General features: G+C 40.0%; 1 protein-coding gene across 34 annotated transcripts in view; it reads left to right on the top strand.

The window, feature by feature from the left end:
• The window catches only part of DTNA (dystrobrevin alpha), a 359,261-nt gene that overhangs the window by 298,305 nt on the left and 34,466 nt on the right, over positions 1-26,490 (top strand). For 21 of the 34 annotated variants that reach the window (XR_006707706.1, XM_045458370.1, XM_045458369.1 and 18 more), the window contains 5 exons: positions 6,855-6,932; positions 7,483-7,575; positions 19,427-19,514; positions 21,505-21,602; positions 26,275-26,388. Coding sequence is in view for 33 of the 34 variants with exons in the window: in XM_045458370.1 (XP_045314326.1) it covers positions 6,855-6,932; positions 7,483-7,575; positions 19,427-19,514; positions 21,505-21,602; positions 26,275-26,388 (471 nt within the window). In the remaining variant the exon portion in view is untranslated. The remainder of the gene's footprint in view (positions 1-6,854; positions 6,933-7,482; positions 7,576-19,426; positions 19,515-21,504; positions 21,603-26,274; positions 26,389-26,490) is intronic. The other 13 variants (XM_045458384.1, XM_045458391.1, XM_045458385.1 and 10 more) reach the window with 2 other exon arrangements.

A 26,490-nucleotide genomic window follows, 5' to 3' on the forward strand; every position in this document is an offset into this window, starting at 1 on the left:
CTATCACTTGATAATGCTGGTTGATGACCCACTGTTTATTTCTTAACCACATCCATACACGAAGGTCGATGGAAACCCATCATGCCAAATGTAGGCATAAATTATAGGTCCTGTTCTTCCTACAACTGGAACTGAACCAAACATATATGACCTAGAGCTCTGCCCTCACTCCTGCCCAAACCCAACCGCCCTTTTTAAAATCTAATAAAACCTAAAACTTAAGCAAGCAAGGATGGCACTGGTCAGTGTTAAGGCAGCATTAAGAAATTAGGGAGCTTTAGCACACAGATATTTTATTTAGCCTGAGCTTTTGGCCTTTCGTATTGTGACAGATTGTGGAAAGATAAAGCAGGACAAGGATGAATTGAAATCACCACTCCAGAATCCTCTCTACAAAGTCCTGGCATTACTCACCTAGAGTCCTTTACAAGCATACCACTTTGATCTTCAAAAGGCAGTAGGGTATATCTTTGAAGTCTTTTGACACCCTAGCAATACACCTCACACAGATTTATGAGTGTGTGTAGCTCTGGTTACCACCACCATCTGCCACAGCCCCCGGTTCTTATTTCCCTTTCTAGCTGTGCACTTGATTCACTTTTCCCTTACGTAAAAGAAAAGAGGAAATTCTCAAAGGTGCTCTCCCTTAAATGTTTGATGTCTTCGTGTGTGTGTGTGTGTGTGCGCGCGCTCAGTTAGGTACAATGTGGGCCAAAGGACCCAATTCATGGGCTAATTCACCTCATGCATTTTTGTGATCGTAACTATATCCCTAAACCTAGATTATTTTCTCATAAACGCATCAATTTAAGGGAAAAAATGTTGGATCAGTGGAAGTCTATCATCACCACTAGGAAAAGGCTCCAGTAGCCATGTATGGTGTGGCAGCAACATTTTCTAAGCTTATGAAACATAGACTGTCATTATTGTAAGTAGTATTGCCAGGCCCAAAGGGTCCCTTCTCCCCTTCACCACCTTCAGCCCCTGCATATCTACTATCTTTGCTGGCATCATGCCCCCTTTGTAAAGTCCCAATCACCTTGTCAAAATCCTTGCCCCGTTTATGGGAGAAAGTTAACCAGGCCTTTCCTATGTAAAATAAGTTTCTTTACTTATGGCCATCTTTTTCATTAGCCACAACAACATAGTAAAAGTTTGAATGGCTACGTTCTTTTACCTCCAATTTTAGAACCATTTCTTAAAGGTTTCACATATATTTTCACAAATGCAACCTCTAAATTAATAACTGCTCGCAAATCACTTTGTCCGTTATATATATATAGCCAGATCTTGTCGCTCTCCCAAATACCAGAAAATTGCTTGTGATTCATAGAGTGTGTCAAACACAATCTAATATGCTGGTTTCTGGTTTGTCACAATGACATTTGGCTAACAACTGATACCATATTAGACTCAGTTACATGCATGGGGAAGGCACACCATCCACCCCAACCTCTCCGCAAATCTGGATTCTTCCCAGTGGAGCAGCATTTGTGAGATTTGTGTTGGTCGACTGGTTGGTCAGTTGGTGGATTGGTTTGGGTTTTCAACCACAGAAAGGCTAATCCACTGTGTCTTTTTCAGTTTTTTTCAAACACTTTGCTTATCCTAAGATGCTTTGCCTCACAACCCAGATTTGTTCATCAGACTTAAAACAGTCACACTAAATTCTAAGCATTTGTGCTTTGGTAATCAGAAGCGAATTGAAATAAAATCGAGGCATTGAATTGGCTTCTGAAAATCAACGTTTTCTCCATGGTTCATTTTTTTCTAAGATTAAAGCCCATCCCTTCCAGTCAGGAAAATAGATACATGTATAAATCAGCATCGTAAAATAGACAAACTTATAAGCCAACCACCCTGAAGGTTTCTTCACTCTTTTTCACTCTTTATGTTGTCTGAAATTTCATGAAATTTGAAATAATTACTCTTTGAAGTTAATTCTTTATTCCTGTAGCCCCAGAGCTCCACTAATGTGCTAGTTTTATTTTCAAATTGGAAGTACACTGGTCTTTACACTCCACTCTGTTTCCGTACAAAACTATTAATGCGTGATTACACCTGCAGCCACCTCCCTTCCGCCCTTCCATAACCTTTATTCTCTTCCTGCGGCTGCTTTAGTTCTTCTCTGTGCATGCCTTGCACTCAGCAAACTTTTCTAGATGCTCTTTTGGCTAAAATGCAATTGACACAGCTTGATGGTATCTGGGGGGACGACGTAGTAAATGTAGTGAATCACATATGGCCTAAGAATTCTTATTATTTCCTCCACAGTACCTGCTTAAAAGATGGTCTGGCTTCCATGCCAGCCTGAGTTGATGACAACTAATTTTCCCGCTGAAACACTGAGCTAGTTTTTATGCTTGTTTGATGATTTGTATGGGGCAGGTGGTTTGTCTCAGATCTCAGATATGGAAAGCTAGAGAAGGAAAGGAAAACGGAATTTGTCCAGAAATTATCTCGACAAAACTGACTTGTGGACACTTTTTTATGGTTTTTAACTTAGTTTAATGCCCTTGTTGCTAGTCTGGGTTAATTATAGTGAGAGAAATTAAATAAAAAACAGCTTTTTTGAGATATAATTGACCTACAATTCAATGAATATATTTAAAATAAGTGCACAATTCAGTAAGTTTTGACATATATAAACAATGCCGTGTGTGCATATACACGTATGTGAATATGCACATTAAATGTTCGTATATATTATGAGCATATATGTTTATAAGTGTGCATGTACACAGGTAGAAGTATGGCTATATGTGTATATGTGTGCATGTGTTTACATACATACATGAGAAGCAAAATTTTGTTCACAATTAACAGTTACTTCAGAAGGGACCAACTTTCATGCTTCACCTGTCTGAACACCACGCAAGGTTATCAGTTATTTAAAATCAATAAAAATGAATATATCTGTTTTTAATTTGCCATTATTCACATATCATTTTCCATTTAACCATTGTGATAAGAATTATTTTACCTTACATAATTTGTTTATGTAATACTGCTGCTCTGTGAGACTACATCCAGGACTTTTATTTAAATTCTTTTATTTTCATGTTTAATAAAAGAAAAAAATGTTTGACCAGGGCTAATATAGTAACACAGCATAAACAAAAGTGGCTTTTAAAACCATATTTCAGGTGTAAGCAAGACTCCAGGGAACATTTCTGTGTGATCATGTTACCTTAGACCACCCCAAAAATGTTTCGCTTCAGCAAAAATACTGACACCTGTTGTCACCCTTCAAAACCGAAGGTGAATTTTAAATAAATAAATATGAGACATTTTGAACTTGCTCTATTGTTCCAGAACTCATTTTATCATTGTATGTGTGCATATGAAAAAATTTGGGAAAAGGCCATTTATCTTTATAGTTGCTGTTTTCCAGAAGTCTGAAAAAGAATTAGTAAGAACATACAAAATTTTTTAGAAACAAAAAAACCTAAAGGAATATTTCCTGCCTTTTTTTCCTCCAGCAGAGCACATAAACTTCAAATTTACCTCGTCGTACCCTCCAGGGTACGATTGTCACCGCAGCCATTAATGTTAGTGTGTGCACAGAGGAATGAACTTATACAATGCCAAGGACCTGGTGGGGGGAAAAAAAGAAACAGTGAGAAAAAGAGATATGTGTACAGAGTTTTAGAGATGGTGACCCTGCTTTTCCTCGGGACTCAGATTAGAAAAGATTTATCGTACATGGTCAAGAGGAGCTCCAACTAGTTCCCACCTTCAGAAATTAAAAGGAAGGACACATTTTGATTTGAAAACAAGGCATGTAGAAGAAGGAGAGGCTTTTACAGATAGAGTTGTGTGCAAGCCATTGTTGCATTTTTGCACACTGACATGCCGAAAGCATCATTTCAGGGGAAGAATGTAGGTTTTAATGTGCCTGATCCCAAAGCCCACAATGAATTGGAAATACGACCTAACTTCTCCACACAAATAGCCAAGCTACAAAATGAAAGTTTAAAAATCTAGTATAGTCTGTAAAACATGGTGAGTGTATATTGCTTTGAAGAAATGATAATAAACTATATATTGTTAGTCTCCTCACAACTCAGGAGAAAAGTTTTTCACTCTGCTTTCCTTCCTCGGGCTCTTTGGGAGCCACAAAAGAAATTCTGGTGAAGATACTTCACATGAAAAGTCTTTATAGACCCAAGCCTTAGGTGAAATCTGCCTCTCCTGTCAACTCTGTAAGTTCTTGATCCATTTCATTTAGAAAGAGTGGCTTTTTTTTTTCTTGTCTTCATCATGAACTTGGCTTCCTCTATACATGGTTATATTTTTGGCTTCCCAGAATTTGAGAATTTGAGACTAGTTCTAGGAAGTACAGAAACTATGTGGACAATGAGTACCAAAAGTCAGAAATGCTCTTGGCCCTAGACACTAAGAGCTGTAGCAAAATGAAGTAAATGGTATATTTCCACAAACTCATAAATGCAGAGAGTGTAATTTCCATATTTTCCAAGAACTGGTTTTCCCAAGAAGTCATGTGGGAGGCAGAAAAAACATAAAAGAATTTTAATGATTTCTTCAAACCCACACTGCCAAGGGCCAGTGCAAAGAAAATGACAACAAAATGAGAAGAGATATATGCAGATAGAATGTCTGCTCCTCCTCCCTTTGAAGGAGGAAAGGATTTGGGAAGAAGAAGAAAGGAAGAAAAGGAAGAGAAGAGGGGAGACAGGCAAATGGAGTAGGGGAAGGAGAGAGGGGCTCAAAGAATTAGGAGGAAACGAATAAGGCCACCAAAGGACAATCTGGGCCACTGCTCGTTTCCTGAAATCAGCAGACTTCCTCCTGTGCTAGTGCCTGAAAATGACCAAGTGGCAGGATGCACTCCTGGGGCTCTGCCCACACATCACCTTCTTCCTGTGAGACTTCACTGGAGTAATTGGTGGCAAACGCATCCTCACGGTTGATCCTCTTGTGTTTCTTTTCTTTAGTTGTCCTTTCTTTCTTCTTGTGCATTCAGCACCAGAAGTTGTACCTGTGTAATTATTAGGCTTTTGATTTAAGGAAAATACCATCACAATTTCTGGGATTCGAGGGACAAAAAGCATAACAGGGCAGAAGTAGTTAAGTTTGGAAGGAAGAATTATTGATGTTTCACGCCATGTTTTTAGTGGTCTTGCAGGGATTGGAAACCAATTATATAACAGCTACATCTGTCTTGAGTTCTAAAACAAAAAGTTGGGGAGGGTGGTAATTGGGCAGCAGAGAGACTGTAGTTACTGGATAACGAATACAGAGGGATATGCTTCAGGAGACAAGGTTTGGAATGCTGTTTTGGTGGGATGATGGGAAAATACCAACAATGATGGTGGCGTAAGGTAGCTATTTTGTCCTAATGGACAGTTTCATCACCTTAGAAGGGGAAGATCAAAATGCTGGAAAAAAAAATCATTATGTTCATCAAGAAATTAAATTCTCCTAGAACATTAATCATTTCGTTCTTAAAGTCAATTCCATTTGTGTGCAGTTTTAAGTAATAGGTGCATCCCTGAAAAGCTAAGTGAGATCACACATTCAACAAACATGAGTGCCTACTCTCTCCTAGACATTTGCTTTATAAATCAAATTTTATTTTTAAGTTTTCCAGCGACCTTATAGTACATACAATACTAAAACAAGAATTCTAATCACAATATGCATAATCCTAATGTGATATTTACTTGCACATTTGTATTTTTTTGTGTGTGTGCTTCATGGTCTGAAAGAGTGATACTTTGTAATAAATCCTTAAAACTCATAAAGTTTTTAAGATTTTAACTACTTTACAAGCCATCTTAATACATACATACATTTTAGAACTTGTTGAAAAGTCGGGCAAGTTTTTGATAAGACCTCTTAATTTCAATCCAAGAAATTAACAACTTGCCACCAAACAAATCAGACAGTTAATTTTTGTATTCACCATGAAAGGGGTGGGTGGATAGTTTTAGGTCCACCAGTGTTACAGGGAAAAAAATTCTTAACCTGCAAAGGAGCAAGTTCCCTTTAAGCGCATTACAAGTACAATTGTAATACTAACAATCAATACCATTTTCCCAGTGAAACAGACCAGTAGATCTTGGGTCACTTTGGCATGGCCACACTTTATGAATTATTATTTCTATTTCTATTTATCCCTTAATAAAACTACACTTTAAACTTTTAAAACTGGCATTTAAATTACTAAATAAAATGGGTATTCCTCATAATGAACCTAAAATGTTAAGAATTTGCCATAATGATGGGATTCTATTCACCAGTTACAGACACAGGGAAGATGAATATATATTTATAAGGAGCAAAGGTCTATTTCTCTGTTTCTCTGAAAGTTTTCTTTGCAGCTTCTCAGCAAGGGTCAGGTGACTTGTGCCTGGAGTGGTAAAGCACTTCTAATATGACACCGATCTTCTAACTAGGTAATTTTCAAGTGTGTATTCAACTCAGAAAGTTGGACAAAATAAGGAAGGCTGGAGAAGTATACTTTTTAAGTGGGATCTAAAGGCTGGCAGGACTTCGTGAACTATTCGACTGTTGACCCTGATAGTCTGTAATGAATGTTGAATGGATTTTCATGATGTCCAGGCAATGCAATCTATTTGTTAAACAAATTGCAGAGGTCAACCCGTGGATCATGGATGGTTGTGTAATTGCAATTATGGTTCTCGGGCCAGGTTTCTACTCCTAGTTCAACTCTGTGGAAATCTGCAAACATCTTGAACATTTCAAAATACCAAGAGAGCTGTCCAAATGGAGCTTGGATCTAGACTTGGGAGTGTCTGTAGCCAGTTCTATTCTTGAATGCATTGCTGTGTTTACCCTCTTCTTGGCTTTCCCATCTTATTAACTAGCTCTCCTCCCAAGGACAGTGAAGTAGAGCAGAACAAACTGCTGGCTAGGGCTGCTCCAGCTTTTCTGAAGGGCAAAGGGTAAGTTAAAGCCAGAGTGTCCTGAAACCCTGAATTAACTCAACTAAAAGTGGAGATTCCTTGTGTCAAAAATGCTTTGTGTTTGAAAGACCGTCTTTGATTTAGCAAAAGCAGCTCTATTATAACCCAACTAACGGCACCAAGTAGTTCTTTTGAGTAGACACATCTGTGTAATTCACTTTCCCTGATTTCCTTTTTTTTTTAAATGACTAAACTTCAGATTTGATTTTCCAAAGGATACTTACTCTTTGCTTGCAACCCAATCAATGTGTTTACCGCACAGATGAATTTCTTGGCTTTACTGGCTTGAAGAATGCAATTGTGTTTTCTTAAAAGTTACTTTACCTAATTGGAAATCTTTATTTTTAAACTTAGTGAAATGAAATTGTGTATTTCATTGCTTGGATTTTTCATAGAACATCACTTATTTTTCCTCTACCTGCTTGCTTTTCCAAATGCCTTTTCTATCACGAACCCACTCCCACCTGCTCTGCCTATTTCTGTCTGCCTCTCCTCCCAACACCCTTTCTTTCCTCCTGCCCTGTTTCAGGATACAGTACAGCCTGAATGTGGCAGACAGGCTGGCTGATGAACATGTTCTCATCGGGTTGTATGTCAACAGGCTCCGGAACAACCCACCATGGTTAGTGCAGGTTTGGCTGCTTGACTGTCCTTAGACAGGGTAACAGTCTGCTCCCTTGACAAGAAGTCTCAGCAAGGGGCAAGTGGATGCCCTTAGTGACCTAAGGGTCACTAAGTCATCTTTGAATTGATTCAAATTAGACGTCCTTCATGGCGTTAGTTTGAACACTTCCCACTCATATACCATAGAATTCATATCCTTGTTTAAACATAGCGAAAGGCAAAATTTGTGTAAATGGATGCCATGCTAAATATTAGCCTTCAGTGGATGCCGGACTCTGGGTCTCCCCAGTCGATTGTATCATATGTGCCACGTCAAATGCCCGCAAAATAGTGATGCAAGAATTTTCTTATTCCAAGGACATGGATACCTCCACTGATTTGGAAGACAATGCTCCATTAATTTAAGATTGAAGTAAAAGAGAGGAAAAGTGACAGGATGGGATCATACCATGGAAATCATTTCCCTAATCATAACAGTGGGAGAAATTGTCTTTCAACTCTTCTCTGGCTTACAAATGTTTCTGGGTAGCCATCCTGATAAAGTCTGCTTTCAAGTCCCAGAATATGCAAAGCTTTCTTCCAAATGTGTTAAAATGTACGAATTCAGATAGCCCCTGTGTATTCAGATAAAGGGATTCTTAAAGATTTTCTCTTTCTTTTTTAATTGCGATGTAGGAGATTCCTCTCATTGGTTAAAGTTACTTGGTTGTGATAATATACATTGAGTAAAAATGAAGATAAGTGGACAGACTATGTATTTATCATATGTTTCAGCCTAGTTTCGACTCCTGATTTACAAATGTGTTTACCTGTTTCTTAGAAATATGTGAATTTTGCTTAGTAAGTCTAACTTTCTCTGAACTAAAAGCCAATGGACTTCTTTTTTTTGTAATTATTAACTATGAAGTGAACCAAGGGATTAAATTGCCTTTAAAATAGCTGGCCTCCTTTCCATCACAATTTCACAAAAAGCATCCCTGAAACACATGATAGCCGTTACTCAGTCCTCATCACCTTCGCCACTTGGTATTGTTAGCCACTTCTTTGTTTCTAGAACTCTCCTTCCTGGACTGTTTCCTGTTCCCGATGCCTGTAACTGTTCTTACGAAATTAGTACATGAGATGTTTTAGGAGATAATGATGTACATCTATTAGAAGTTACATATTTACCTTAATTTGTATCTTAAAAATATATAAGCAGCACCCTAGTTTCATTTTATACCATGTCCTAGTTTCACGAAGATAAAATTAAATAGCACTCTTGGGTTAACCCCACCTTTTGTTCAAAGTTGCCGAGCTTGTAGGTCACACAGTTCCTCTTCTTTATTATATCTCAGCCTCTCAAAAGTATGAGCGAGAAGAGTGACAGCTTTAATCTTACTCCCAGTGAATTTGGTTCCCCAATGTTATATGGTACCTGAAACAATAGAACTAAATATGGAATTACCAAAAAAAAAAAAAATGTATTGACAGTCCTCAAAGAAGAAGTCAATACAGATTCAATTGTGTCTGAAGGCAAAGCTGTGGTCTCACACTGTGTCCTCTCCCCCGTAATTCTGAGCACATTCCAGCTACTTCCAGCACTCTTCTTTGACCTTTTCTTAATTAAATTTGTGAGAAAGAAATCTCCAAAGAGGAAATCTCACAGTTTGTCACCACCAGCCCTTTTCCCTACTCAAGTGATTGATCACAATGACTTGATGGTCACTTAAGACAGTAAAACTGTCTCAGCAGAGACACCTCACATCTGCTTGATGAACGCAGGAGGCCATATCTATTTGGAAAACAAAGCAGAATTTAAGACTCACCAACGAAGCCGACTCCTTGTGAATAGCTGTTGCCCTCCGTATTTCTCAATGCTTTCTCCTGTTCTTAAAAATTCCCAACTCTCTTTTGAATTTCTCATTTTTCCTGTATTTCCTTTTTGTTGAATTAGATCCTCACCATTCCCCACACTTGCCGTGATTATATAAGTGATGGGGTGATGTCTCACCTTCTCTGTCATAATAGTTATAATGCTTCACCATCATTCAACTCTGGTGAGATATGTCAGGGTAATAATCCTAACAGCTACCGTTTTTTAAAACACATGCTTCCTGCTAGCACTGTGTCAAAACCTTATTTACATAATTTCTCCTAGCCCTTAATGTAAGCCTGTAGAGTAAATACATTCATCCCCATTTTGTAGATCAGTAAAGGTATCAGTTTACAGAGTTCACGTGACTCTCCCACAGTCATACAGCTACAAAACAGTGGATCCAGGATTTAACCTACCTCATCCCAAACACCTAACTACTCTGCTACATTGCCTCTTATAAAACCTACATAAACAGAAAGCCCTCCAGAAAGCTTTTCGTGACACTGCTCCCCACTGCATCTACCCTATATCTATTTCCTGAAGTTGCAGATCCTACTACGTTATTTTTATTTCATTTTGACAGATATTTTGAGCACATACTAGTAATAGGAATGGTGATTGTGTTACCATTTTTGTATTTAGTCTATGCGTTGTTGTTTCCCATTGTAATTACAATCTTCAAAAGGGTAAGAATTTTGTCTTCAGTCTCTTGTATCTCATCATGGCAACCTGGATATGAATAATACATTTTACATTACTGGAGTACTTTGAAAATTACAGAACCCTTTCTTACACATTATTTGCTCATCAAAGCTCTATAAGTTTGGATATTATCAATTCTATTTCACTGAGAAGTAAATGCTAGCTCTGACACATTAAGAGACTTATCCAAGGTCACATGCTAGCAAGGGCTTGCGCAGAGGTCTTCTGACACTGGGTCCCATCTATTTTCCACCCCATTCTTCAGGCTCCCTATCTGCACATCCTTCATGAGATGGTCTACAGATAGGAACCTAACTGCTGTTCTTGATTAAAATATTTGTTTTGTCATTATTCATGTATGCTCCTGCTTAACTCTGGGGGACTTTTCCCCATATTAAGGACTTAATACAATGGGAAACGGACTCATTTGTAAATAGTCTGCTGCTAAATTAGAGAAACCCTTGTGTTCTTGCTGGTTCTGATGTCAGATAAGCCAAATAAATGAACTGTGGCTCAAGGGAGAATTCCTGCTGTCTTCCTAATTCAGTGAAGTCTTAAAAGCTTTAACGGTTTTCAGCCACCTTTTCCAATGGGGGAGAAGGGATATCAAAATGTAATGAGTTGAGGGCTTTTTCTGCCCTTCCCTAAAGCATATCAAGTGCTGGCCTTGCTAGTGGTTTATTGGAACCAACTGATGGGCAGACTAAGAAGATGGGAAACCAGCCCAGAACTTCCAGCTCTACCCAACTCTACCCAACTCTAATCATATCCTTGATACCATATGCATAAGCTTCTGACATAGTATTCTCAGCTCTGAAAAGACCCCCCCTCTGTAAGGGAGAGAGTGCAGTTAAAGGCTACAGTCTATCCTTTGATATCATGATCAATTACTGTCACTTAATTAGACCCCTGATTGCACATAAATAGGTTAAAATTTTTTCTGCTTATGTTTTTCTCTTAAGAAAATTTATTTAAATAATTTTTATATTGTATAAATATCCATACCAATAAATTATATATTTGATTCCATTTCTGGATTTCATAGATGGGGTCTAAATTATTATCGACTTGCCTGCTTAAAACCTTTTAATAGATTTCTACTGCACTTGGTTTGCACCCCAGCCCTGACCATGGCCTACAGGCCTGTGCATGACCCAGCCCTTGCCTAGCCCCATACCAGCCTCAGTGTCATGGGCTTCTCCCAACTCAGTCACAATACTTGGCAGCATCCACTTTGATCAGTCCTACAAACAGTTCCTAAAACTGCCTCAAGACCATGTTACTAGTTCTACCCTATGCCAAGAACATTCTTCCCATTTGACCTTTGACATCTCCTGCCATACACCCATGCTCTGACCTCCCTTACATGTATGTAAAGGCTGCTTCTCTGGCTTCAAACTCAGATTAAAGGCATCTCCTTAAGTAGGTCTCCCATACTAGTCTCTATCATGGCCTACCATTTATTTCATTCTTTCCAGAACTGCAATCATTGGTTGATAAGTTGGTTGGTTGATTAGTTTACCAGCTATCTTCGCCGTGAAGCAGGGAGTTTCTCTGACTTGTTCATTGCCATATCTCTGGCACCTAACACAGAGCCTGGTGCACAGTAGGTGCACAATAAATATCTGTTAATGTCATGGGATATTGATAGTGCTATTGGTATAAAATTCCCTCTCACCCTAAACAAAATTATTAGAAGTTCTTGGAAAATCTTTTTTACTAGTAAAATAAAGATTTCTACTTTTAAAATAAATCACCTATTATAAATTAGCCCTTTAGTTGAACATTTTGTGTAAGAGTATAAAGTAGGTGAAAAACAAAGTATTCAGCTTTGCCTATGGAGCAGTGGTAAACCTGGGTAACCCAAGTATCAACAATTCACTGACATGGGGAAAATGACTGATGGGGGGCAAAGAAAAAAGAAAAACTAAAAGTGATATTGGGAAAGAATCTATTTGTCACTTTAATGTTCTCTGATTTCTTCCACTTTGTATTCGTTTTCTAGAGCTACTATAACAAAATACCACAGACTTTGTACCTTTGACAACAGAAATTTATTTTCTCACAAGTTCTGGAGGCTGGAGGTCCAAGACCAAGGTGCCAGCAGGGCTGGTTTCTCCTGAGGTCCCTCTCCTTGGCCTCAGATGGCTGCCATCTTGCCGTGTTCTTACATGGCCTTTTTTCTGTGCAGAAACATCTCTAGCTCTCTTCCTCTTCTTATAAGGACACCAATCATATTGGCTTAGGGCCCCACCCCTACGACCTCATTTTACCTTAGTTAACCTCTTTAGAAGACCTACTCCAAATACGGTCACATTCTGAGGCACTGGGGGTTGGGGCTTCAACACATGAATTTTGGGGAGGACACAATTCAATCCATGACAACATCAACACTAAATCTGCTGAAGTGTATGCCTTTAATATTTTTAATATGTAAGCTAAAATTTGACCCTTTTCAGTAAAGGTTGATTTTGAAAAATGTAAATGTGTTGCAGTCTGTTGAAAGAAAAAAATTATTATCTGCACTCACTGAAAGTATCTCTTTTATATGAGTTTTCATTTCCGTATTAATACTATTTTTTTTCTTCCATAAGATGTTTAGGAGTTTCAGGTATAAAACAAGACTCCTGAGAAAGGTATTCCCTTAGAATTCTAGAAATATCAATCTGAAGAATATCATACCACCAGCGTGCATATCTGCATTGACTACATTGTACACAGAAGTTTTCTCAGAATACTCAGATGGGAAATTGATTTTAAGATGAGCTCATTTCTCGGGGCCCCTGGGTGGCTCAGTCAGTTGAGTGTTTGACTTCAGCTCAGGCCATGGTCTCACAGCTTGTGAGTTCAAGCCCTGTGTTGGGCTCTGTGCTGACAGCCTGGAGCCTGCCTCAGATTCTGTGTCTCCCTCTCTGTCTGCCCCTACCCTACTCGCACTCTGTCTCTCTCTGTCAAAAATAAATAAACATTTTTTTAACTTTATAAAAAAAGATGAGTTCATTTCTCTGATTCTAATACATTTTCAGTTTCCATGGAAAACAAGAGAGACACTACCAATCCGATGAGGTCATTGATGCAAATTAGCTAGTGTAGAACTAGGCACATGGGGGAATGACTCAATAGTGATTCCTTATTTAATTTTGAATAGGATTAAAGGCATACAGTAAAGTAGATTTAAAATCTCCTATTGTAAAACCTGTCCATTATAATAGGGTAGAAAAAAATGATAGCTCATGGGTATTGATCAATATTGTTAACTGGATGACCTTCAGAGTATGTTTTCTCCAAATGCGCTCAAATAAAGAACTGGGCATGGGACCTGGTCTCATATGTTCCTTGATAAATTGTATAAAAGGGACATTTGATTACAAATAAATGGCAGTGTTGCCTCTTTGGGGAAGCGAGAGAAAGCTGTCACTGTTCAGCTAACTCGTCCCTCTGTTTAGGAAATCAGAAATGTAAATGTACCACCTAGTGCTTCCGTAAAATCTTTCATCGATTCAACTAAATGGTCTTACTTCTTTTTTGGTATACCCTAGAATACTGGCCAGTAACCAACCAAACGTTCGAGCGCAAAAAGCTAAGTTATAGGTAAGGAGATGATCATGCAAAAATGATTATACTGAGACAGTGTTACCTGCTTTGTAGAGGCAAAAGTAAAAGGAATACTCCCATAGAGTCTCACCGTGTGCCCTGGCACTGCTCTAAACGGTACATAATAATCCTCCCAGCACACCAGGAGGTATATTATCACTATATCCCTGTATTATAGATGAAAGAACTGAAGCACAGAAAGGTTAAGTGATTTGCCCAAGGTCACACAGCTTGTAACTAAGAAGGCTGAAGTTTGAATTCAGATATGATCCAGTCCCACCTGGCACCCACTCTTATATATCATTCCTATCCGTATTCACCCCTAAGAGTAAATATTTCTTCTGAGTGGGAGCTTACCTTTTTCAGATACCATCATCCGCTTTCCTAATCTTTAAAACAACAACAGAATTTGAACCAAAGAGAATTTGCCATGACTGCAGGTGGGGAAGATCTGATGTTGATAAATATGAAAGAGTGTAATGACATTTCTGTGAACCTTAACACCTATAAAGAGCAGATAAGGAATCTGCATCCGGCAACTGAGTGTATCTTGATTCCAATTCCGCCAAATGTGAATACTTCACAGTTCAATTTTAGACGGCATGGTTAGTGTTAAAGTACTGTGTTTTATCTTTACCCTTCTGATTTTCCCAGTGTTGAGAATGCACGCAGAGCCAAGAAGGATATAGAAACGTGGACCAAAGTCCATGACGCTGCAAGCCAGAGAGCTAACCTGTATTTCTTCTTTTGTCCAACTAACGCTTAGGCACTTCCTGCTGTGTTCAAGGTCTAATGGTGACAAAATGGAACCATTCTTTCCTCAAAAAAGCTACAGTTTAGTAAAGGATAAAGACAAGTGAAAAAGCAATGAGAACGCAAAGGGTAACAGGTACAATAAGGGCAGTGAGATGCCGTGGGATATGTGAGGAGCAAAATCCCGAATTTAGAGGTTGGAAGTGAGGGTAGGAAATGGCAGCTGAAGCCAACGGCAGGATGATGAGGAATCAGCCAAGTGGAAGCGGGTGGAGGAGGCAGAGAGATCGTTCAGAGCAGAGAAAAATGTGGAACTTCTTGAGGAACTTGACCCGGTAAGGCTGCTAGAGTACCAGGGGTAAAGGATGAAGCTACATTATGCAGGACCTTCTGAGTCTTATGGAGGAGTTTGAAAACTGAGAACCCATTGAAAGATTTTATGCATAGGAATGTTACAGCCAAATTCATTTTTAAAAGATCACCGACCACAGGATGCAAAATAAGTTGGAGGGAAGACGAAGTCTAAAATGGGAAGAACCTATTGAGAGGGCTTCATGACAATTCTGGATGACAGTGGCCTGGAACACACCCGTGATCATTGGAACGGAAGGAAATGGAGAGTTTGAAGAGGGTAGAATGCTTGGCCTTGGTGTTACAACAGTGAGCTGGTAAAGTCAGGGTCTCGATAAAGGAGTTTGAAGGCATCCCTATAAGGATGCCATTATCCTGGTAAGTTTTATCATTATTATCCAGGAAGGTTGCCATTTCATGATTTCCTATCTTTTCCTTTTAAGCCAGTCGTTAAAGAGACACCAGTTAAAGCTTTGAGAGTTAGTTCATTTCCCTCCGCGTTCGTTAGTCCCCTAAAACCACTTCTTGGGCCCCAGAATCACTTTGCTCCTTTCCGCCCCACCTCTCTTCTGCTCATTATGCTCCCGAAGGCCTGAACGGGCTCTATTCCCATAGCATGTTGCTCTCAACCAACTGCGAAACAACCTGATCAAGTAAACCTCCACTTCAGGGCGACTAGGAATGCCTTCTCAGGCGGTAATCCTCCTCTCAAATGTTTGCATTTTAATAGAAGAGTAGTGACTGAGGCCCAGTGGCCTTAAAAAATTAATCTCTGGTGATAAAATTCCTTTCACCCGTTCAGGAAGATGGAAAAATATTAAGAGAAAACTTAGAAGTATTTCCGCTGCCCTTTAGACCACATTAGTATTTGGTTAACTGTCCTGCCTGGGAAGTCAGTACAGGCTTGTAGAGAAACCAAAGAAATGTGAACAAACCCTAGGTTCCCAGAAACCTTTGCTAAATCACAGTTTAGTAGGCCCTACCTCAGCCGAGGCCACTTAAGTTTCTTAGGATGCCATTTTGAATCACTAGCAACACACAATGGCCATGCATTTAAGGTAGAAAGTGGAGAGCTTTCAAAATAATAGATTTTTCTGCTCTGAAATACAGTCTACACAGCAGCCACTTTTCAATTCATCATGGTCTTGTAGCGAGATTACTGATTATAAAGTCTTGAAATGAATAGCCAGGGATGGAGAGAGTGTTGGAATCGGTATTTCTCTAACGATTTGGGGATTATTGGCCATTCATTTTCAACTATTTGTAATTGGAGTCTTGAAATAATGGAATTTATCAGAGGAATGCCTCATTCACCCTTGTATAATTTGAACATACTAAAATGGCACATGTGGACTCATAAATCGTTTGTGTGCACAAAGGGGTAATATATCACTCCACCCCTCATTCACTCAGGGCTGGGGGAGGGAAGGCATGAAAGTATGAGTTATAGCTTACTAGACAGGATCCCATAACTTCACGTCTTACATCTCCAAGAGGCTTTTTTAATGTAGCCTTTATATTATTTATACTTGCTGGTCATTCATGATACAAGGCACTTTTATCATGAGGTTTTTTATCAGTTTTTTTATTATTTATTTATCAAAACACACGCAAATGTTTTTGACAAAGTCACTTTCAGGCAAACAGATCATTGCTCTGGGCTAAGAGCAGCGGCCCTGTTGTCTACACAGACTGCTGAAATTAGGCATATTATTTCTAATACCAGCCAGAAATGATAAACATGTTAAAATCAAATTAAATTGTTTTCTTTGTGGGGTAGTTTTATGTTTAAAGTGAACACACTGTGACTTTTTTATTAAAGCGATGACAAGAAATTCAGTTATTATTTTTAACCACTACAGAGCGCAGACATTGTGTTATAGAGACAAACATCTGCTTTATGGCATCAGTTCTCCAGAACTAACACCTTTTGCTGTTAGAATTATTTCTTACTCCAAGTCTTTGTTATGCTGATTGAAATCTCAATCTCTGGGGATTGGTACCGCACATATGTGAGCCTGGAACCTAGAATTTTCTGTGTTAAGGAATGTTTATAAAATATCGTAGGTGCTGTATGGATATCAAATACTCATAAAAAATTATTTCTTTTATATGGTTTACATTTGGGGTTTATTTCATGTGTTTAGATTTTCCATTTTATTCTCAAGATCTTCTAGATCCTTGCCACTGAAAGTTTTGTCCTTAGACCAGCAGTATCAGTGTATCTTGGAAGCTTCCTTAGGAATGCAGATTCTCAGGTTCTACCCCACGCAACCTACCCTATCACCCCCAGCTACAGAACGAGAAACTACATTTTTTACAAGATCTCCGAATCTTACGTATGTACGCTAATATTTGAAAAGCCCTACTCTACATGGTTGTTGGATGGGAGTATTTTGAAGGAGACACGAATCATGAATGAATCTGAACAGGTTACTTAAGAAGCAGAATAATGTGTTCTAGGCATCGTATTAGCTTGATGTGTTTTACATGCATTATCTCCTATGGACAAAAGGAAAAGAGAAGAGTTTTTATTGAGGGTAGAGAAGTGACTTAGTAAATGTAGATATTCAGGAATATTCTACGTGGTTATTGTAGCCCAGAGAAAAGGGCTAAATCTAAAGTGGAAGTATTCAGGATAACAACAGGTATAGTTTATATGTGTGAGGAGTATAGACTGGTACAGAGATGATGGATACAAGAATGTTTTCTGAATGATAAGAGACAATGTTACAGGAATGGATTCAGCCAGCCAGGGAAGAGCGATTTGGAAGTGACACAGCTAATATTCTGGAAGCACATAATGATTTTCACTCACCTTCTCACTTTTGAACAAAAATTAAAAGACTGGGTTGCATATTTACTTTATGTGTGAACATACATGTAAATAATATAAGTGCATGTTGCTTTTTGTGGATTCAAGTCTTTGCAGTGGATGATTCTTACAACCTTACCATTGACATAGAAGTGTGTTACTTTCAGTGTATACTCATGAGTATTGACCTTTTTTCTTTAAGAATCATGGGCAGGGAATATAAATGGAGGAGAATATATTTAAGGATGAGAGAAACTAGTTTCTATTCTTGATTCTGACCTGGTACTCACCATGATAACTGATAAGCCAAACTGTAACCATCTAGCCTGTTAACAGTATTGGCATTACTGGTATGTTTCCTAGAAACTTTTTAATGGCATGCAAAACTTACTCTTAAGTGAAGGGCCTTCTGAAATATGGGAGAGTTGATAATGCATCTATTTGCTTTAGTTTTTTTAGGGACTCAGATCATCCTTATTCTAGTATTAACAATCTACAATTATAAGAGACAATAAACAATTCCCATTAATGTCATTAGAAGCCACTCCTATAATTCCACTGCTCTAGAAGTAAATAGAAAATGGCAAGTTACCTGGGTAGTAATATTATAGTTAACAGTTTGTATTAGTTATCTATTGCCTCATAACTAATTGTCCAAAAACTTAGCAGCTTGATGGGACAAACATTTACTATCCCACAGTGGGTCAGGAATCCGTCATGATGCCCATGACTCAAGGCTTGTCATGTGGTTGCAATCAAGCTGTTAGCTGGGGCTGCTATCTTATCTAAAGGGTCTATGTGTGGGATTTCATTCACAAGGTTATTATTGGCTAGCTTTGGTTCTTTATCACGTGGGCCTTTCCATGGGCTGCTTTATGACATGGCAGCTAGCTTCCCACAGAGCAAGCCATGCAATGAGCTCAAGAGAGAGAAATCATACTCAGGATGGAAACATGGTCTTTTTATAACCTAATCTTGAAAGTGACATTCCATTACTTCTGTCCATGAAACTGAATAGAAACTGACTGTTTCTATTCATTAAAAGCAAGCCAGTAAGTCCAGCCCATACTAAAGGAGGAGGATTACACACAAGGGTGAATATCAGGAGGTAGGTATCACTGCAGGCTGACCACAACTGGGTTTTTTGGGGTTTTTTTGTGCTTCCATATTTTCTGACATGTCCATTGTGGACATGTATTTCTTATGTAATAAGGAAATAAAAATGTTAAAGGCAATAAAACTGAAGAGAAAATATTACTTTTTAAAGTTTTATTTATTTATTTATTTATTTGAGAGAGAGAGAGAGCATACAGGAGGAACAGAGAGAGAGAAAGAGAGAGGGAAAGAGAAAGAGAGAATCCCAAGCAGGCTCCTTGCTGTCAGCACAGAGCCCGACACGGGGCTCAAACTCACAAACTGTGAGATCATGACCTGAGCCGAAACCTAGAGTCAGATGTTTAACTGACTGAGCCACTCAGGGACCCCAAGAGAAAATATTCTTTTATCAGAAATGTTGACGAGAAAAGTAACTCTTGTTTGGAGTTTTCTTAGTAAGACATTTAATTGACTGAAGACAGGATTTATTAGCGCAACTTCCTGGTCACGTGTTAGATCGTGCCATGAATCCACGTCTGAGATCGTGAACCTAACAGGGTTTCATATAGCTTTCAAATTTTTACACCGAAAAATTGAAATAGCAAGCGCCTCTGGTGATAATATACATCCATCCATCTTTCTCACTGCCTCACAGTCTTCTTCTTGCTCTGTTCTCAATAGCATGCTTGAGAGTTCGAACCGGCTCGATGAAGAACACAGACTGATCGCCAGGTACGCGGCAAGACTGGCAGCAGAGTCCGCTTCGTCTGTAAGTAGTTTGAGTGAGAGTCTGTCATGTTCACTGTTATCCTTACAGTTGGTGCGACGACAGCAAAGCTGAGAACTTGTTACTGTGTGACCTGCAGGACCTAAACACGAGCCTTCTACTTCTATGTTTCACCGTCCGGCTATGGGTCCGGTGTGGCATAAATCGTAGCTTTAGGTATTCTGTTACAACACTGCTGAACCAGCCCAACACCGGGTGTGTCTGGATAATTCCTGATCAGTTAAGAGAAAGAGGAATGACTCAAATCCACAACTGGCTCAGATAAGTTTCCACTTTTAGCGATATGTAGTATATACAAGAAACAGAAAACTATGTACTGAAATCAGAGGAAAAAACTGGATCACAGCTCGAAGCTGCCTTTCGCTAGGCTTAGCTACGGGAAGTCATTTAGGATATAAAACATAGGACCCCGAATCCTTTGTTAGCAACACAAATCACTTCTTTGTTAAAAGAAATGCCAATTAAAAAATCATAGAAAAGCTTTATGAGAGCCAGACATTTACCAAGCTTAATCTTTCTATAGTCAGGTGTCTGGACATTAAAAAGCAGGCTGAGTTTTTTCATTTCTGGGGGCGTAGGCAATTGATGCCATTTTTAAAAGCTTGGCATTCTTTAGTGGAAAGATTAATTGTGATTTTTTTTTTAATTTGTTCAAAAACCAGTTGAGGAACTTCTAAAATGTACTGTAGAGCAAAGAAAGCAAAGCGCAGGGAACGATACATAATCTGACTCTGTTTTTTTAAAAAATGACAAATTAAACCTTCATTAAATGCACACATACATGTACATATATAAATACAGTATGTGATTACATGTATATACATATGTAAATGTACATACATATGTAAAATTTGACTTTTATTTGGAAATATGAAAATCAATCTATCTTTGTTGTAAAAAATCTTCTTGGGGTACCTGGGTGGCTCAGTCGGTTAAATGTCCAACTTCAGGTCAAGTCATGATCTCACAGTTCATGAGTTTGAGTCCCGAGTTAGGCTTTGGAATCTGTGACTCCTTCTTTCTCTGCCCCTCTCCTATTCACACTATGTCTCTCTCTGTCTCTCAAAAAATAAATGTTAAAATTTTTTTTAAATCCTCTTGTAATTATTATCAATGTATTGTGTAAAAGAACTCATTTGATACAATAATACTTTGATTTTACAACAAAAAATACGTCTATAAATATACATATGTATATATGTATTTACATATAATCATAGGCCGTATTTATATATATGTATATATGTATGTGTATTTAGTCAGGGAAATTTGCATATATATATAATTTGTTAAGATTAATTTCTGTGTATGTGTGTATATATATATATATAGAGAGAGAGAGAGAGAGAGAGAGAGAGAATGGAGAAAGCTGTGACTGCATATACACTAGTTGTTAAAACATGACCAGGAGTGATGAGTGTTATGCCATGAATGTGGAGGAAGGATGTATATATCCATTAATGTAAAATTACGTACATGAATAAAGAAATGCTAATAAGTATGTTGACCAAAAGAAGAAAAGAAAATCCTATTAACTGTGATTTTCAAACCATGAAATTTTTTTATTGTGCGTTACAGTGATTGAACAGTAATTCTAGAGAGGTATCTCAACAGGGAAGTATTTTTTACACCCACCTACACTGAGAGAACTGTCACAGTGGGGACAGCACAGCAAGAATGAAATCGCTCCCAAAGACTTCAAGTCAGAAAGCTACAAGACTATGTCTTCTACGTTTTGTGCGTTTGCCTGCCAGAGAATTCTGTTCTGCTTCTGCTTGCAGAGGCGTCCCCCCAGATTCACAGAGAAGTCGGTCCTTAGGAGATGAATGGCAATTTCATGTATTTGCTTTTCCTGTTTTGATAGAAATAGTTTTTTTTCTTTCCTGTCTGCATATCTCGTGATTCCTGTCTCCTCACACATATGTGGGTTTCCATTCCCAATGTTAAACAGCATAAACCACATGTTTTACAGCAGCCGACGCAGCAGAGAAGTGCTCCTGACATCTCCTTCACCATTGATGCGAATAAGCAACAGAGGCAGCTGATCGCAGAGCTAGAAAACAAGAACAGGTAAGTCTTTTTAGACATGCTGGCTTTTTTTTTTTTTTTCAACGTTTATTTATTTTTGGGACAGAGAGAGACAGAGCATGAATGGGGGAGGGGCAGAGAGAGAGGGAGACACAGAATCGGAAACAGGCTCCAGGCTCTGAGCCATCAGCCCAGAGCCTGACGCGGGGCTCGAACTCACGGACCGCGAGATCGTGACCTGGCTGAAGTCGGACGCTTAACCGACTGCGCCACCCAGGCGCCCCAAGACATGCTGGCTTTTTTGATCAGAGTGTGTGTTCACTGAAAACTTATAGTTATGCTTTAAAATATCCAGGCTTTTCAGCTGTATGCATATGTAAAGGACGATGTCTTTAGTCAGTGATAATGGCGTCTGAGAAGCTCGTCTTTAGATTTTAGATCTTCAAAAGCTTCATGAGAAAACATACATACAGTTCTGAGATATCAGTGCAATTAATGTTTCCTCTCTAGACAGTATCATTTCCCTTTTACTGACGTGCTTGTTTTTGTTGAAACTTTATTTATTGTGAGAGAAAGAGAGAGAGTGGGAGCAGAGGGTGGGGCAGAGGGAGAGGGGAGAGAGAAAACCAAGCAGCCCCAACTTGGGGCTCTACCTCACCAAGTGTGAGATCATGACCTGAGCCAAAATTAAGAGTAGGACGCTTAACTCGCTGAGCCACCCTGGTGCCCCAACACGCCTGTTTTTGTTAAGGAGCTGTCTCATTCAGAAGGGCCCTCCTGAGTGCCACCCAGAGACAAACAGAAGGCTCTTCTAAAAGAGGCATTTGGAAGTCGCCCAGGTGACTCAGTCGGTTAGCGTCCGACTCGTGGTTTTGGCTCAGCTCATGATCTCACGGTTTGTGAGTTCTAGCCCCACGTCGGGCTCCGCGCTGGCAGAGTAGAGCCTGCTTAGGATCCCCTCTCCCTCTCTCTCTGCCCCTACCCTGCTTGTGCTCTCTCTTCCTCTCTCTCAAGATAAATAAACTTTTAAATAAGCAAATCAGGCATTTGGGCTGACACCACTGTCCCCCAGTTGTTGGAGCCAAACACCTCCATGCCCAAGTCCATCAGCAGGACTTTGTTTATTCGGCACAGACTGATTCTCAGCCGACCCCCACAACATATCCCAGACTGTCCACTCCGTTTCCACCATTAGCAGCAGCCCAACCTGTCACTGTGTGAAACACAAGTCATAGCATGTTATTTTGTGTTCAAAACCCTCTGATGGGTTTCCGTCACACTTTGACTGAAACCTACCCTTCTTGCCGTGGTCTGCAAGGTCTAACCTGGGCTGATGCCTGCCTACCTTGCCAGCCTCCGCAAATCCTGCTCAGTGTGCTCCTGCTCCCCTCTTTCCTTGCAGCCTGTGTACTAGCTGTTCTCTCAGTTTAGGGCGCTCTTCCTTAGGGTCGCTGCATGGGCCGGCCCTTCTCATCATTCAGGTCTTACCTCACAAGTCCTCCCGTCGAATCGTTCCCACCACCTCCTGCGCCAGGAACCGCTCTCTATCACAGCTCCTGGTATGCGTGTGAGACATCATTATCTGAGATAATTGCATCTATGTGTCTGTTTCCTTCTTCCCTGACTGAAATGGAAGTTCTTTGAGAACAGAGGCCATGCCAAAGGGCCTCTGGGTTCTAGGCCCATGGTTAGGATGTTGCAGAAGCTCAGTAAATATATACTGAGTGAGAAAAATAATTAATTGCAGAGTTAGATCTCAAACTCAATACTGAGTAGGTCCAACATGGGAGCAATGTGTACATTCTAGATCTCTTAGAAGAGCACCAAACTGTCTTAACACTGAATCCCAATCTTTTTTTAATTTTTTTAATGTTTATGTTTGAGAGAGACAGAGAAACAGAGCATGAGTAGGGGAGGGGCAGAGAGAAAGAGGGAGACATAGAATCCAAAGCAGGCTCCAGGCTCTGAGCTGTCAGCACGGAGCCCGACGTGGGGCTTGAACTCATGAGCCATGAGATCATGACCCGAGCGGAAGTCGGATGCTTAACCAACCGAGGCACCCAGGCGCCCCCACTGAATCCCATTCTTAAACACTGATGTCACTTCTGAGATCAAACTGAATAAAGGAGGAGGTCCTGATCCTTGTCTCATGCCTATAGAGTTTGACATGAGAATTTAGGGATAAATGGTCAAAGTGTTTTTTAACGTTCTATGATAAAAATTAAAAAGAAGGTGCAGACTTGGTTGGCATATTTTCCTGTTCTTAGAAAGAGAAAAAGACTACGGTAAAAACTCCCAAGCCCACAAATATCTTACCTTGGTTGCAGTGTTTACCTGCTCTCCTACCTCTCCAAAGCACTCTATTTTCCCTTCAAATCCTCTGCTTCCACTCAGCATGAGGTGAAATCAGGAGCTCCTTTAAGGAAATACCCCAGTGACATCGGCCCCCATGCGGAATTCCAGAATCAGCTAGGAGCACCATGGATGTTCCAATGGCCCCAGCTATGCTGTGCTACCAGTCTTACTTCTTGTTTCCAAGACGTTTCTGGATGTTGTACTCTGAATGCGTGTTTGTAGGACCAGAGAGAGAATAAAGAAATGGGAATGAGAAGAGATGGCAGAAAGAGAAGTTTGTCCTGTCTCTTAGTCCTTTCGTGGCCCACAGAGTTCCCCACACCATGCCTGAAGAGCATCTAGTCCATCCTGAACTCATTTGTCTAAACCGGTGGCTTCATGCCCTCCAAGGACCCCAGAACCACGTCCCAGAAGCTTATCCAGGTCAACTTCTGCACTGTAGGAATTCGCCCTAGGAATCCCATGGTCTCCAAGGTGACAATGAACCCACTAATCAGATCTCTGAGGTTCAGGGGAGGTTAGAGTTCCTCACTTCACTCCATGACTACTCTGGGTGATTCATGGACTTTTCAGCCATGATTGTTAGAAGATAATGCTTCCTCATAGCACACTTGGAAGAACTAATTGGGATTGGTATTAGGAGTAGCAGTACTCTTTGCATTATATGACATAAATCACAGCCTGCATAGGCTAAACCTGTCAGAGCAAACACCAAAGACAGAGGGAGTCAGATATCCATGGCCTCTGGAGCTAACCGCCTGGGTTCAAATCACCGCTACCACCTACTTGTTATTGAACTTGGGCAAGTCTTTTAACTGGCCTGTGCTTTGATTTCCTTATTCATGAAACAGATAATAGCAGGACCTATATACAATTTTTATGAGGATTCAATAAAAGAAGATTAAAGAGGAGAGCATAGTTCCTGGGGAGAGGCTAAGAACTCAGTACTCTTTACAGATCTTACCATAATTTTTCTTATCAGAGCTGCTTCTCTCTTTTCCTTCCTTAAGCCAAATGCTGCATCATGGTTTTGTCCTTGGAACTGACAAGGAGAACAAGTGGGAGTCATAGAATGTCAGGATGTTAGTCCTGGCGGAGAACTTCGAAATCTCAGCTTTACTGATTTTCAGGCCCTGTGGGACCTGGGGTCTCTATAGAGGTCTGAAGAAGGGGAAGAAGGGCTTGCAGCACAGGGCTTTCTTTCACCAGAACAGGCTCCCTTTTAACCATTTGATGTATTGAGTTTCCATAGAAAATTTGTCTTAAAGTTTTCCACCAGGGAATGCCAAAGGGGGACAGAAAAAGGTGGAAAACCCCTGAATTATAGTTCAGTCTCCTCACTATACCCGTGAGAGAGGTAGTAACTAATAATGAGCTTCTTAATGCTGGTGTGTTTATGAAACAGGCAGTTGTAAATCAGCCTTTCGGATGGAAAGCCATCGCCCTTGCTCACCAAGTTCACCTTCCATTCCTTATTCCTTAGTGCTTTGTTCTTATTGTCTGTCTCTTGTGTGTTTTGCTGGATGGAAGACTGACCCCTCCCCCAAGAATATGTGTCTTGTAACCTTGCTTAATGGCTTCAAACTCACTTAGGGATAATTTGCCTTGCGTAGGTCACCTATCCTTTATGGCGGCCTAATGTTCACCTCAGTGCGGGGCAGCCCAGGCTCCGACATCAATAATAGACTGACACATCTCACCCCTGACAGGGGTCACGCCAATAGCACTCTTATGTCACACACTCAATTACAGTGAATCCTTTTAAAAGCACTTTCCTTCCAAGGCTATCCTCATTGAGACCCATTGTTGAGGCTGAAAATGGTAAGAATAAGAAAAAAAATTTTTGGCCTAACCGGGGGCTTCTCCGATAAATTCAGTGAGGGGAATGTCATTCCCGGTGAGAGAATGGGGTTATTTAGTTTTGTGAAATGAGCACCATTTATCCTGTTTTCCCTCCAAGCACCTCTTAGCCGGTAGCTGCAATGACTTGATGGTGTCAGGCTGTGATCAGAAATAATCGGAAGATATATTTTTGCTCCTAAGCAGCACACTTTTCAAAGTTGAACACGTTACCGCAGTATTATGTTACTTAGTAGAGCGATTATCAGGTCCTGGTGAGAACACTCAGCTTGAAGTCTCCAACAACATACTGCAGAGTTTGAATGTGCTGGGGCTGAGGTCAGCCTTCTGTTGTCCGTAGCACCCATCTAGCTACAGCCAGTCCCTCATAAACACTGTTGGGTAGTGAGACTTTCTTCTACTCCCAAACATAGGGTGACCGCCCCCCTCGGATGTTAGCATCCTGGATATCCTGGAAGTTAACTGACCCTAGTTTCTTACCTTCTTCCTCTCTCCCAAGAGAAATCTTACAGGAGATCCAGAGGCTGCGGCTAGAGCATGAACAAGCTTCTCAGCCCACTCCAGAGAAGGCACAGCAAAACCCCACTCTGCTGGCAGAACTCCGGCTCCTCAGGTAAGAGAAGAGCCCAAGGCCTCTTGGGAAATGCAAGTGACTGGGATCTTCCAAAAGTCTAACGACGTCCAGCCAGAAAACAGTCCTTAGCCACCATAGCTG

Source organism: Leopardus geoffroyi, chromosome D3 (genome assembly GCF_018350155.1).
Source record: "Leopardus geoffroyi isolate Oge1 chromosome D3, O.geoffroyi_Oge1_pat1.0, whole genome shotgun sequence".
Taxonomy (NCBI): Eukaryota; Metazoa; Chordata; class Mammalia; order Carnivora; family Felidae; genus Leopardus; species Leopardus geoffroyi.